The 15,053-nt window shown below is 38.8% G+C and overlaps 1 protein-coding gene across 1 annotated transcript in view; it reads left to right on the top strand.

The window, feature by feature from the left end:
• The window catches only part of MAST2 (microtubule associated serine/threonine kinase 2), a 314,717-nt gene that overhangs the window by 207,211 nt on the left and 92,453 nt on the right, over positions 1–15,053 (top strand). The window contains 1 exon segment of the mRNA XM_067567856.1: positions 6,343–6,434. Coding sequence (XP_067423957.1) covers positions 6,343–6,434 — 92 coding nt within the window.

Here is a 15,053-nt window from a genome sequence, read left to right as displayed (position 1 = left end):
CGAACTAACGAGCTGTTAATGTGTGGCAGCAGGGTCCGTATAAATGGCAGAATTCATGGTTCTGTGACAGTGGTGAGCACTGTGACAGAATCGTATCTATTGGGGCCTGTGCCTGAAGTCATCTAGGTGATCCCTTAGTGCTGGGCTTCTCCACCCTCCTAGTGAAAACATTTTCCTAATATCCAACCTAGACCTCCCCCACTGCAACTTGAGACCATTGCTCCTTGTTCTGTCATCTGCCACCACTGAGAACAGCCTAGCTCCATCCTCCCTGGAACCCCCTTTCAGTTAAAAGTTGCTATCAAATCCCCCTCATTCTTCTCTTTTGCAGACTAAACAAGCCTAGTTCCCTTAGCCTCTCCTCATAAGTCATGTGCTCCAGCCCCCTCATCATTTTTGTTGCCTTCTGTTGGACTCTCTCCAATTTGTCCACATCCTTTCTGTAGGGGGGTGGGCCCAAAACTGAACATAATACTCCAAATGTGGCCTCACCACTGTCAAATAGACGGGAATAATCACTTCCCTCCATCTGCTGGCAATGCTTCTACTAATGCAGCCCAATATGCCGTTAGCCTTCTTGGCAATAAGGGCACACACTGTTGACTCATCCAGCTTCTTGTCCACTGTAATCCCGAGTTTACAGTGCTCAGTTCTGCTTAGCATGGCAAGACCTATGGGATTTAAGATCTGGTCTCATTTTCAAAAGGGACTTAGGCATTCAGCAACCTAAGTCCCATTGATTTAAATCGAGACTCACGCACTTAAGCATCCACGTTGCTTAAAGACTTAGACTTCTAAGTCACTTGTGTTGCATTGTTGAGTGGAGCAGTGCCTAAATACGCTTAAAAATCTCGGCCTTAATGTCTTTTTGCCTCAGTTTCCACTCTGTACAGTTGGGATAATAGTACTTCCCTAACTTACATGGGCGCTATGAGGATAAATGCATAAAATATTGTGAGAAGCTCAGGTATATGGTAATGGCAGCCATATACGTACTCAAGGATATGTCTACACTGCAGAAAGCAAACAAAAAACAAAACAAACAAATAAAAAACAACACCCCAGGGCAATGAGACTGAGCCTGGATCAATTAACTTGGGCTCATGGGGCTCATGCTACCGGGCTAAAAATAGCAGTCTAGACATTCTTGCTGGGGCTGGTGACCAGGCTTTGAGACCCACCCCCTGGCCATGTTTCAGAGCCTGGGTTGCAGCCCCCGGAAGAATGTCTATACTGCTATGTTTAGCCCTATAGTGCAAGCCAGGAGGTCACTGCTACCTACTTTTGGATTATTGAATGAGCTAGGGATAGAGAGATTTTCCATACATGTAATTAGGGTTTCTGCAATGAAGCATTCAATAATCTGGTACTCTCCAAGGCTGTTATATGTTTATGTTCATAAATAACTAGTTGTCAACTTATTTACAAAAAAATTGAAATTTAATTTTTTTTAAAAACAAATGAAATTTTACAGTAGGAGACATGCAGTGTTTATTTAGTTTACTTCTCTAGTAACCTGCTTATAAGGACTTGTGTGGTCAGTGTATGTATTAGATGTATCTGTGTGCATCTAAGTTTTTCTTTAATGGAGACAAGTGAATTGGCTGAACTGAGTGAGTGTATGCGAGTTGGAAGGCAGTTCTGGGAAGCCACTGCTCCATAATTGCAAAGATGAATAAGACACATTCATTATATAAATGTGTGTGATACAGAAGTATGTAAAGTACCAAATCTAAATAGCAATGGTACTCAGTTGCTGTGGGGTAAAAAACTCTTAAACTATTCTTGAATGTGAAAATAATCACTTTGAGCCAGATGCTTACTTGTTCTTATCTATTTTGAAGAACTAATTATTCCTGTTGTCAGTTCTACCAAAGCTTACAAAATTGCTTCCATCTCTAAATTACTATAATTAAAGCTATAACTTCCATATCTAGTTAACGTTGCCAGGCAGCTGATGCTTTCATTAACATGCAGATCTTAGATTTGTATATTTTGCTCCATTGTGACAAAAATTCTTAAATATTTGTTTTCTTTTTCAAATGTCTGTTTCTCATAAAAATAACTTTTTGTGAAATATGCCAACAAAAGAGAGTTAAAGATCTTTTCTGAAAATTGCTTTTAAAGGCAGAAGAAAATCCAGTTGATAATTAACCTTGGTTTAATGCTGTTTATTGTTAGGTTTAAGCAACACAGGTAATCAAGGATATCTTCTGCAGCTGCATTAATTCTAAAATATTAATTAGATTTACTAGGCATGACTATTGAACATCAAATACTGAGCCCACTTGTTGGATTTTTGGAATGAATTCTGTTCCTAAAAGTATAATAATTTAAAAGTGGCAACAGGTTAGTCAGGCTTTTTAAAAAAACTGGATTGATATAAAGAAATTGGTAGCTAGAACCCAGACTTCTATTATAACCCTTAATTCTTCTGTACAAGAATTAAGGATTAATATAGAAATCTATATGATTTTTTAAACAAGTTCACTGAGGTCAGAATTTATATCAAAGCCTATCCAAAATTTTGTACCGTTGATGTAAACTTTTGTCTACTATAGATAAGTTTTTTCTGTTCAACCTTGCATTGGCAAGGAGATAGACTTGAGTAACCTGGCAGTTTCTTTTTCATCTCTAATATCTGCGATTCTATGTTGCTATTTAACATCAGTGGATTGATTGATTGATTGATTTTCTTCATTGGCTTTTCTGTGGTACTCATTCCCATAAAGTAAACTCCTCACACACACTAATGAATTTTTCCTCACAGTAACCCTGTGAGCAAGAGGAGGAGCAGGAGTGAATTTTAGTGTCAAAATGATTTGATTGATAATTGATTGTTGTAGATTGTATTGAAACCGAAATATTCATGGTTTTCATTTTCAGCCAGAAAGAGAATACAAAACAAAGTGTATTAGTTTGTCTTTTATAGAGGCTTGGAACAAAATGACTCAAGATTTGTTGGTATGTTTCTGCTTCAAAACCACTAAGATTGCATACAGCACTCAGGTTCTTTAACAAAAGTTCTCATAAATTATCTGGGAGAAAGGGTGTCTAATTACAGAGTACGTGTCAGAGAGTCCAAAAACAGTGTCCAGTTACCCAGTCCAAGTCCAATGTTCTGCAGTGTTCAATTTCAAGAATGCACTTGGAACACTTTAGTACATGTAACAAATGTTATTTTTACTGCGGGGAGAGCAGTTAACTCTAGAAATAGTTTAAGTGATATTTTCCTGATGACAGTGAAGGTATTGTTACAAATCTGTCAACATATATAACCATCAGTTTGTTGTGTCTGGTAACATTAATTGGGATTTAAAAAATTTTTTCTAGATCCAGAATGATGTTTGGCAATACATAGTTTTTGTCAAGAGTACAGTGTGCGCAGTCCAAGTAGTGTAGTGTGCAAATAGTCAATATGGCTGACAGCAGTGGTCGTCTGAATTTGACATGGTTCCAGATATGTTTAGCATGTTAGTTCTGTATTGCACAAATCTATCGGAACAGAGAAATCCTGTAGTAGAAAGCTTAACGTGGGGGTAAATTTTCAGCCAGAAGGATGATCTGTTGTTATCTGTTAACTATTGTTATCAAAGTCCACACCTTGGGTTGAATTGTGAAAGCAGGACAGCGTGAGGTCAAAGATAGGGGATAATTTGGCTAATCTTTTCATGGGTTTAATTAAAATAATAAAGTGAAAGTGTAATAATTGGCTCATATATAGGTAATAAAACTCAACATATGAGCACTGGGTGAGAATTTTCTTGGGTTTCTTTGTTAAAATAGAGGTCTGTAGAACTAATCAGAGTACTGTAACCATCTAACTTCTAATATTGTCTACTTTGTCCTTCCTTTCGACTTCCATTTTTGTTGCTATTTCATATCATGCCATGTTTTGTTTAGATTGTAAGCTCTTTTGGGCATGGAGGGAAATGACTAGCACAGTTTGGAGAGTTTGTAAATAGTAAAGAGTTTAAGGTCAAAGGGGATCAATTATATCATCTAGTCTTACCTCCTGTACATCACAGGCCATTAAACTTCACAGTTACCTCTATATTGAATCCAATAACTTGTTTGATTAAAACATCTCTTCTGAACAGACATCCAGTCTTGTTTTGAATGCATCAAGAAATGAAGAGAAACCATGTCTCTTGGTATTTTTTTTTTCCCAATGATTAATCACCCTTCACTGTTAAAAATATGGGCCTAATTTGAGTTCGTCTGACTTCAGCTTCCAGCCATTGGTTCTTGTTATGCCTTTCCCTGCTAGATTAAAGAGCCATTTTATTGCCCTATCTTTTCTCCCAGGAAGTTACATAAACACTGTAATCAAGTCATCTCTCAAACTTACTTTTGAGAAGCAGAACAGTTTGAGCTTTTGAAGTCAGTCCCCTCACTGTAAGGCATTTTCTCCAGCCCTCAAATAATTTTGTGGCTCTTTTCTGCACCCTCTCCAATTTTTCAACATCCTTCTTAAAATGTGGACACCGGAACAGTAGGCAGTATTGTATTATTGGTCTCATCAATGCCATGTATGGAGGTGAATCATCTCTCTACTCCTTTTCACTGCTCTCCTGTTCATATACATCCAAGAGTCACATTAGCCCATTTTTGCCTCAGCATAGCTCCAGGACTTCATGTTGAGTTGCTTGTCCGCTGTGGTCCCTTAACTCTTCTCAGAGTCCATGTTTTCCAGAATAGACTCCACCGTTCTGTAGGATGGCCTGCATTACTTGTTCCTAGATGTGTGACATTGCACTTAGGGCTGTATGAAAACACCTTTTGTTTGCTGGATCCAACTTCCTGAATGATCCAGATCACTCCTTGCCCTCCTAATTATTTACCACTTGCCAAGCATTTATGTCATCTGCAAATTTTATTAGTTGTGATTTGATATTTAATTCCAGATCAGTGATGAAAATGTTGAATAGTGTTGGGCCTAGAGTCTGCCTAGAAACCCCTCTCCCCCATTTAGTGATTGGAAAACTACTTAGTATGATTTTCATATACAGCACTTCATAGTAAAAATACTATGGTTGTGTTTACCATGGTAAGTGTTTATTATATTAACAGTATAAATGTAATGCTTATCTGGTACACTAGTCTTTGAATTCAGTGTTCTATTTCTTGTTCCACAATAATAGAACAGAGTAACTCAAGACACACATTAAGAATCTATTTATAAACTATGAGATTTTAAGTTTCTCAGGCTCATGCTGTTAGATTTTGCGTGCTATATGCAAAGTTGCAATCAATTTTTGAATGGATTCTTCCTGAATAGTTCTTAAATGTAAGTGAAGGTTGTATTGAATCAGTCATATAATTTTCACAGAAATTTTAAGTACACTAACGAGCTAGAATGGCAGCTAACGGTGCTTCAACTTTATTGTGATTTATTGGCAGTCCAGTTGTGTTTTTTCTGTTTAACATACTCTAACTTCTGTTTAGAACAACAACCAAAAAAGCTCACTATATTCAAATAAAAATTAATAATCAGATATGCTAACAGTCCTGTGACTCTGAAATAATTTTCCATTAAACTGTGGTAATTGGGAGTCTGATAATTGCTGTGTTCATTTCTGAGCTACTGCTGAAATGTAGTGTTAGACTAAGAGACCAGTGAATATTTCAGTACATTTTGCGAACAGAGTTTGGAAACAATTATGTCAATGAGAATTTTTGTATCATGTCTTTTCAGTGGTATGCATTAGTTGCCTGTGTTGTTACAGGACACTATAAAATGAAATCAATTTGATTATCATTAATTTTTCTTTTCTCCCATGCCGCATAATTTCCAACGTGGTTTTAGTAACCTCTATCTTGAGAACCACCAGAGCAAAATAGAAATGCTTTTTTACTAACTGAAAGAAGCTTGGAATTCCAGTTATCAAATGGCAAATAGCATTAATCTCCAGCAGTTCATGAGATATTGCTGCTGAACTCACATCGCCGTTTAAATAGTAACAAAAAGAAAAACGATAAATTAGCATATGATTTTAAAAAAACAATACCTCACAGCTTCTCTGGGCTAAAAACATTTTGCTGAGTGTGTTTTTCAGAAAGGAATGGAAATTTTTTTTTGGGTAAACTATATCCACTGATCCAAACAGCATGCAACACAGATTGCATTAATATAATTTCTACAGTGTGTGATAAAATCCTGTTGTTGACCTAATAACTTTTAGCCCTATATACTCATTTATCTGCAGACCCAACTTTGGAATTTAGTACGAGGAAATGTGAAGCTAAATCTTCAGCAATAGGAAATCTTGCTGGTTCTTCATAAAAATACCTTGCTTCTTTGTTAAAAATGTTCCTCATCATTATTTCTTTTCATTTCAGTTGTCGGACAAGCAACAGGAAGAGCTTGATTGTAACATCCAGCACATCTCCAACACTGCCACGACCACATTCCCCACTCCATGGACATACAGGTAATCAGGGAACTGTGTTTTACCTGGGAATCATTAGTAAAATTATTTTATTATTCATTTTCATTGACTGTGAACATTTATATTATAAGGCAAATAAGTTATTCAGAACTGAATCCACTGACAGTTTTGTTTGTGATTTGTTAATTTATATTCTTAACTTCACTGGCAAAGGGGTGTAGCATCTTTCACTTCTAACTAGATGTTTATGCCTCACTCGTCACCATGGTATCTGCACACTTTTCTGACACTGTAAATGATCTGGCCATGTTGAGTGAGAACTGGTTTTTTAAGATATAAACAAGATAACAAATGATTATTTTAATGAATAAAAGTTGAGTTTATTCTTTGAAATGTGCAGAAGACCTGAGTCTATGCTCCCATCCCTTCATCCTGCCTTGTTTGTACATGGAATAACCTCTCATTCCAAGTGCACCAATTGTCTATCCTGTTCTCCACCAAATCCCTCTGAAGAACTCATCACTTAAACCAGGGCTCGACAAACCCCGGGCACCAGGTCGCCATGGCACCTAGGAATTTAATTCTGGCGCCTAGTATTTCTCCCAGTGAAGGATTGGGTCCCGGGGGGAGAGGCCGCCGCGCTCTGGCCAGGGCGCCACTGACACAAAACAATAAAAATATGAATTGAGAGTTTCAGGTAGACGTTATCAAGCAAGAATTTAGCAATAATGCATTCCAATTTCTGCTCATCTGTGGCAGCGCTTCTGAATGCCGAATTCTTTGTTTAGCGATCATTTGCGATCGTGTGTATCGCAATGTATGGTTGGTGGACATTTTTTTGGCACGTGGTGCAAAGCAAGGAGCACAGTGATTGGCTTGCGTACTCATCCGTGTTAAAAGCATAATAGACATGAGACGAATGATGCTTTGTAGTCTCATGGTGTGTACAGGTGTATAAACGTGTGTCTCGCCCATAACTTGTTTAAACTGTGAGTCTGTGTTTTGCGGTAATTTTTATTAGTGGATACCGTAAAAATGAAAAGTGCACCAACAGCTGGGAGACAAGAAAACGCAAAGCAATTGTGACTGACGGATTTCTTTACTGTTCCATTAAAAAGAAAAGATGAACAATCTTTGTTGGAAAATGAAGTTGAACAGTTTAATGTGAATGAAGCATCAGCAAGTAAAAGTGAATTGGAACCAACAAAGGTGATGGCAGAAGTCTCCCCTTCAACAAGCCAGCTTCAAACAGCAAAAAGGAGGAAATTCAAGGAAGAGTGGTGCAAGAAATTTACATGGCTTACATTTGATCAGACCACGGGTATAGCAAGTTGTGAGGTATGTGCTTCCTTCCCCAGTATTGCAGATCGAAATTCTAAGACAGTGAAAGGTTTTGCAGGACCTTTCAAACTGGAGACATTTCAAAAACATGATAAATCATACCAACACCAGAAATGTGTAAAAGCAAATAATGCACTACTGGTTCCAGAAGCTATCCCCTTGGCTATATGCATGAAAAAAATGGATAAAAACATATTTGACCATTTGAAAGCACTTTTTAATGTGGCTTACTATATTGCAAAGAACAACAAGCCATTTTCCGACTTCGAAGGGTTATTAGAGTTGAATGGTAAATTAGGGGTTGAACTAAGCGATAAGTATAACAATGACAAAAGATGCAAGGAATTTGTCTCACATTGCAAAAGTAATAAGAAATTAATTGATTTGTGAATTACAGGATGCTGAATATGTGAGTTTGATGCTAGATGTATCTGTTGACAAAGCAGGTGTTAAAGAGTTGATTTTATATGTAAGGTATATAAAGAACAATGGAGTGAGAGAAGTGTTTCTGTCAATCCTAACTCTTGACAGTGCAACTGCAGATGGCTACTTAGATGCCATTAAAAAAGATTTGGAAAACATGGTCTCTTGAACTGGCTATCTTCCAGTCGGCTGATTGGCATCAGTACGGATGGGGCAGCCACCGTGATTGGAGCAGAGAATGGACTAATACATAAAATTAGGCAGAATCTGAGCCATGTAACTGGTGTTCATTGTATTGCACACAGATTAAATGTAAGCGTGTTAAATTCAGTAAAAAATGGAAAGTATATTGATGATCTTGACTCAGTTCTCAAGAAGCTCTACAAATTTTATCAGTATTCTCCAAAGAGAATGCGAGAACTGAAGCAAGTAGCTGAAAGTCTTCAAATCAAAATACAGAAATTTCAGTACTTACACAATGTAAGATGGGTGGCCAGCAAAGCTGGTGCTCTCTCTGCACTTGTGAAAGATTGGAAATGTGTCACAATACACCTGGAAAGCATCGCAACAGGAAAAGACAGTGCTTCTGCAATTGCTAAGAGTTGCTGAGAAAACTCACTGATTTCAAATTTGTTCACATACTTCATTTTCTCTTAGACTGCCTTGGAACAATTAAGAACCTCTCCCTTTTGTTTCAAAGGGAAGAACTTTTGCTTAGCACAGTTGAGTTGCATGTGAAGAACACAATGACATCACTTGAACATGGTCCAGGACAACATGAAGATAGATTTGTCACTAAGACATCTCTGAAAGGAATGTATCAAGATGTACAACTACATGGGCTAAATAGTACTGCCAGGTCTTCTGTCCAATCTGAGAAAGAAAACTTGATCCAACATGCAGTCAAGTATTTGGAAGAGCGATTTTTGAATCAGCGAGACATTGAAAGGTCCACCACAGTTTTTGATACTTTTGCCTGGCCAACAGGAAGCACTCTGGAAAATTATGGTGTCAGTGAGATAACAACATTGGCTCAGCATTTCCAGAAACAACTTTCACCACCAAACATGTATGATAAATGTATACAAGCTCTCTGTAATGAGTGGTATGAATTCAAAGTCCTTGGTAAGGGAAAAAAACTGAGTGATCTTCTGGATTTAGCACTGGCTAATAATGAAAGGTTTCCAGTTTTAGGAAAATTGCTGTCGATAGTGTCTGTGCTGCCTGTCTCGACTGTGTGTTGTGAAAGAGGGTTCAGCTTAATGAATCTTGTGAAAAATAAATTCAGGGCATCAATGCAAGAAGAAAGTTTAAATGACTTATTGATGATTAACATGAATAGCCCATCAGTGAAGGAATTTGATCTTGCAAAAGCTGTGGACCAGTGGTACTTCAGTTCCAAATCTACAGGGCATGTGCATGGCCGCAAGATGCCAAATGAGAAATAGTGGAAATGCAAAGCTCATTTGTCATTTCACATCAGAATATGTTATTTTGTATGACTTAAATGTGCATGAAGTTCTTGTCTATGCTTGTTTATATGTAAAATATTATTTATTTATACCATTCAATGGTGGAACGTGAAATTTTTTTGGTAGTTGTTAAAACATAAAACCCTGAAAGCTGAAAAATTCGTCCAGCTCCTTACTTTTTGGGCTGGCTTCTAGATACAAAGCAAATTTGTCGAGCCCTGACTTAAACACTAATCATTGTCACCCTAATCCCCCATTCTCCCCAAAAGAAATGTAAGACAAGGGGGAGTAACTGCTGGCTAACTGAATCTGCATTGTACTAGCAGCAGCTTGGAATTTTGGGCTCCGTACAGGGCTGTAAACCTGTCCTGCAGAGGGCACCCAGAATATGCAGCATAGTTAGAAATAGTGTTCTCTCTCATATGGCTGCATGGAGATAGTCAACAAAAGCTAACTTTTTAAAGGTGGCCACTGTTGCTGTTTAAACGTGACCAAATTTGAAAAACTGCTCCAAGTGAAATAATTTGATAAAATGTAATGCTTGTTTAAACTTCCTTGTTAACATCCCCTCGTAGTAACAACAGGAGATGCTAGCTAATACTGGCTTGAGATGCCAGAGATCAAATTCCTTGAAGTAATAGTGATTCTTTGTGGTACAGATTTTAGAGTTTGTTCCCAAACTGTTGCCATGGGAGTTTTTTTTGTATGCTCTAAAACTTTTGGTACTGTGCCTTTCTTTTACTAACAGCATTTATTTTCCTGGCCCTAGCTATCTCATTTGTGTTTCTGGCAGCTATATATTGTGACATCAGTATTGTTTTCGGTCTGTTGTTTTTGGGTAGTTTTAATTACAGTTTCTGTAGTAGCAATTGCAGGTTTTGTCATATTTCATAATGGAGGGCAAAAGGGGAATGAGACCCTAGGTGCTGTATGTACTGTTTGTACTGAGCATACCTTCACTGTGCACACCAGTCTCCCTCCCCATTGAAGAACTTTCTTGGCTGGCAGGTAAGCTTTCTCTTTGAATCATAGCAGGCCACCCCCTGCAGCTGCTACAGAGCCCACATGCGTCCTCTCTTTGGTTCCTTCTATAGAACTTTTGCAAGGACCTAGGAAACCCAAGAAAATAGCCCTCACCTTAGAAGGGAGGAGAATTTGAAAGCACCCTCCAAGTCTAAGATATTCCTGATCAGATAGGTATCCAAGATGCTGCAAGTCCAACCCCTGCTACGAATAGAAGATGAAAAAGGATCTCTCTCTTTCTGGAAAAAGTGACCCTCAGAGAGCTCTTACAGCCTACTCTGAAGTGCTGGATTTGACCCTGTCCTGGTGTGGAAACTCCAGAGGCTAAAATAATCCTGCCAAGGAGCATGAATAGACTTCACTAACGTTATGCAAACAACATTCTTGGTGTCTGCTTCCTTGTTATAATATTTATTAATTATATGAATGTAATATTTGTTGTTGTTATTGTCAGTCACCAGGAGTGGAATTGGTGTGGACGATTGCTCAAAGAAGAGAGAATGGTTACTTACCCTGCAGAAAGTATGGTTCTTCAAAAGGTGCTGTTCACGCAGATTCCACGACCCATCTCACATCTCCTCTAGTCAGAACCCTTTAGTATGGGATTCTTATTGGCACAGGAACTGAGTGCAGGTTGTGACTGCCTCAGCCCTTATACTCTCAGCTGGTGCACAGGCATAGCCCCAGTGGAGGCTGCCATTGAAAAGAATCCAATCTCATGCACATGGGATGCACGTTCACCAAGAGCTGAATCTGTGTGGACACCACATCTTGAAGAACCACAGTTACTGTAAAGTAAGTAACCATTCTTTTCATTTTATTCAGAGCTCCTTACACTGGATGACAGTGTATCCCATAAATACTCTGTGATGCACAAAATTGAGGAAACACTTAAGAGGAACTACGTCGTCCCGCCTCCCCCAGAAGATGTCCAAATCATACAGTCCACATAAGTGTAGCCACATCACAGGAAACTGGCAGGAAAAAACTTTGTGTGTGTGTGTGTTCTCTCCACCACCCCTTTTCTCCCAGCCTACTCCCCAAATTGAGACCAACGGATCACTAACAATGAGATCCTTGAAAGAACTGCCCTACCGTCTATTCAGACTATGCTGGACACTCACAGGCTTCGCTGGCTGGGACACATGAAGTGCATGCCTCAAGATCGTCTGCCAAAGGTGGTGCTCAATGATCAACTCAAGAACTACCCCTGATGCAAAGGAAGGCCATAGCTCTGATACAGTGACAAGGTCAAGCAGGGTCCCAAGAAATTCAGCCTTCCCCTTGACAACTGGGAAAGCCCTGCCCACAAGTGCTCAGTCTGGAAAGGCTGGGTCAAGACGGGTACTGTCATTGCGGAGAGTCATTAGAGATCCTGGGCTGAGGCCTGTAGGCGAGCCAGGAAGCAGTGTGCGCTCCAGCCTCCATCTGGCGAGTGGTCCTGTAGCCACTGTGGGAAGGTCCTGCTGCTCGCGCCTTGGGCTCTTCTCCCACACTGCTGTCAAGCACCATTGACTGACTGAGTTTGTCTTATTTCTTTTCATCTGTCAAGATGTTGGAGGACCAAATAGTACTCCCCAAATGAAAGTTGGTCTTAGCTTTCTTGTCATTGTCGAATTTCCCTACATCACATTTTGCCAGAAATACGTGGCATACTGATGTATAGAAAGTAGAGTAACTAAACAGTGATTTGTCATGGGTAATTATGTCAAGTAATCCTTTCCAGTATGTGTTCCTATGTTGCATATGGATTTAGCCCATTAATTAAAAGGATATACTTTGTAACATCCAAGGCTGAATAGCCTGTAGAGGATAGAAGGAGAAATTACCTCTATTTGGAGTTCTCTAAAGGTAGAATACATAGGAGAGTCACTTTTCTTCCCAAGAAAGCTGCTTATTCTGTAGACAAAGTCAGATTCATTTTAGAACTCTGAGCGTGTCATAAGTATTTCTCGTAAACAATATTCTAGGCAACTTGTAGAATGAAGAGATCAGGCTGTCATGCTTGTTTGATTTGTATTTTAACTGTACATGTCAACCGTGACTGTGCACTTACACCGTTTAAAAAGCATATAGCAAATTCTCCAGAAAAATCAAAACATTAAAAAGGACCACTCTCAAATGGCCTCCCTGGCACTGAAAACAAATTCTTCCCCAATATCCACTCCATCATCTACTTACAAGCCTTAAACACAAGCAAGCATACAAACAAGCTAAGAAGGGTTCTTAGAAGGATTCATTATTCTAGGTGCCACTCACCATAGAATCAAATTCATCTCAACACCCGTACCTTAAGGTACCCCTTGCTGGGACTTGCCAGTGAGATCTGTGGTCTGGCACAACATAATCCATTCAGGAAGAGCTTTATTTTAACAGTCCTTGATGCTGGAAAATGCATTTCCTTACATAGAAAGCAGTATAAATGGGGACCAGCTGAACTGGTGTTTCCCCGGTCATTTGGAGATGCAGCAGCAACTTCCTGATGTTCAGAGAAATGGGTTTCTGTGATCTGCTTCCTTTTTTTTTAAAGGGTAAAACCAAGGGAAAATGATGGATTCTGTGACTTCCCTGTGATCGGCTTCAAGCTCTGTTTTATTTCCAACGCAAGTAACCATTGAAAGCTGTGTTGTCCTAGGAACTTTCATTGGCTGTTTCACTTGAGAGGTGTTCTATACAATACCATGTATTGTTGTAAGCCTGCTTGTCTACCCTTGTGTGAGGGACACAATCCTAAGAATATTACTGCCAGAGAACTCCAACTACGAATACTGTTAATAGTTTGCTTTTAAAGCACTGTTTGTTTAAAATCTTCCCAATAAACTGTATTTTGAGTAGTTAGCAGACTGCTCCACTCTCCACCCTAATTTGTTAAAGATCAGATCGCTCTAATACAGAGAGTATGCCAATAATGTAGTACTTCAAAACAAGCAGTAGCCAATAGTGCATATTTTTGAAAATTCAAAATAGAAGAATGAGGATTCTATTTAAAATGTACTGTAACAGTTTTTGGCGGAGGAGTCATGACAAGCAACATAATAGTATATTATTAACAAACACAACGAAAAAAGAAAATGCAGAAACCCTTTGGAAAATTGTGATGGGATCATGTGAGTACAGTTAATGTAGCAGGGGCTATTAGCACCTTGGTTGGATGGTTTGGGGAATTTTCAGTGTATAATCCTCACGTTTGTAATATTAATCTTCTATTTAAGATTTTAAGCAATAAAATGATAGCTTCATTATAGTCATTTACTCCCTTCCAGATATCTTCACAATCCCTTTCCACCTGACCCTTTGAACTCCCACAGCAAACAAAATCAAACCAAACTCCACAACAGAGAACCTTGCATTAGAAACGGCAATCATAGAACATTAGAGTTGGAAGAGACTTCAGGAGGTCATCTATTCCAACCACCTGCTCAAAGCAGGACTAACCTCAGTTAAATCATCCCAGCCAGGGCTTTGTCAAGCCACAGCTTAAAAACCTCTAAAGATGGAGATTCCACCACCTCCCTAGGTAACCCATTCCAGTGCTTCACCACCAATTGCCTCTGTCCCTAAAAATCCAAACCCAAAACTCAAAATATGTAACTTGAAGGTGGAATATCTGCTTTGAAAATGAAATCTTCATTATGGAGAGGCCTGTCACAGCTTTGTAATTAAGACTGAACTGAATTGTGCACTTAAAGGAGGGATTTAATCTCTTGTTATGAATGAAGAATAGAATAGAGTATCCTTTCCAAAAGTACAGCATTTACTGAGAGTCCTGAATGAATTTTCTGAGAATTTACAAGTAAATCTACTAATTAGCTATTTATTTAAGGTTAATTAGTGTTTCTATAAGAAATTTAGCACCCTGTGTCAACTTTTTCCGGGTTCCAAATAATCTCAGCTCAAGCATTGTCTGTCTACATAAAAATTGATTAGATCACATGCAATGGGTAGTATTTAAAAATTGACTGTTAGGATCAATGATAGTTTTTTCCATTATTTTTCACAGCTAAAAGTTTCTCCTTTAGCAGAAGCTCAAAAAGAATGTCCTCCTTCAGAGAAATTAATGACTAATTGCCCTCTATGAAAATGGTTGCATTCTCATAGTCCCAATGGAACTCAGGCCCCAGGCTGTACTCAGTTAGTACAGCCTTGTTAAAAATGTCCTCTATTTCTTATTGTTCCCAATGGGACTGAATTACAGGCTGCCAGGAGTCAATGACTCCTGCTACAGCCTCCATTCACCTGCTCCTCTCAGTGCCTATCTCTGCTGTCTGACAGAGGAGGGGGCCACCATTTTCCCTGAGGACAACTTGATTTCACTCATTGGGAACAATGGGAGGCAATGCTGAAAAATGCTTTTACCAAAAATTGCATACTTAAATTTCTCTGGAACAGTAGTCATTCCAAA

This window comes from Emydura macquarii, unplaced genomic scaffold (genome assembly GCF_026122565.2).
Source record: "Emydura macquarii macquarii isolate MOO-44397 ecotype Brisbane River unplaced genomic scaffold, CSIRO-AGI_Emac_v2 contig_2805, whole genome shotgun sequence".
Taxonomy (NCBI): domain Eukaryota; kingdom Metazoa; phylum Chordata; order Testudines; family Chelidae; genus Emydura; species Emydura macquarii.
Note: the sequence above shows the minus strand (reverse complement) of the source record. Positions and strands in the feature narration are given on the sequence as shown.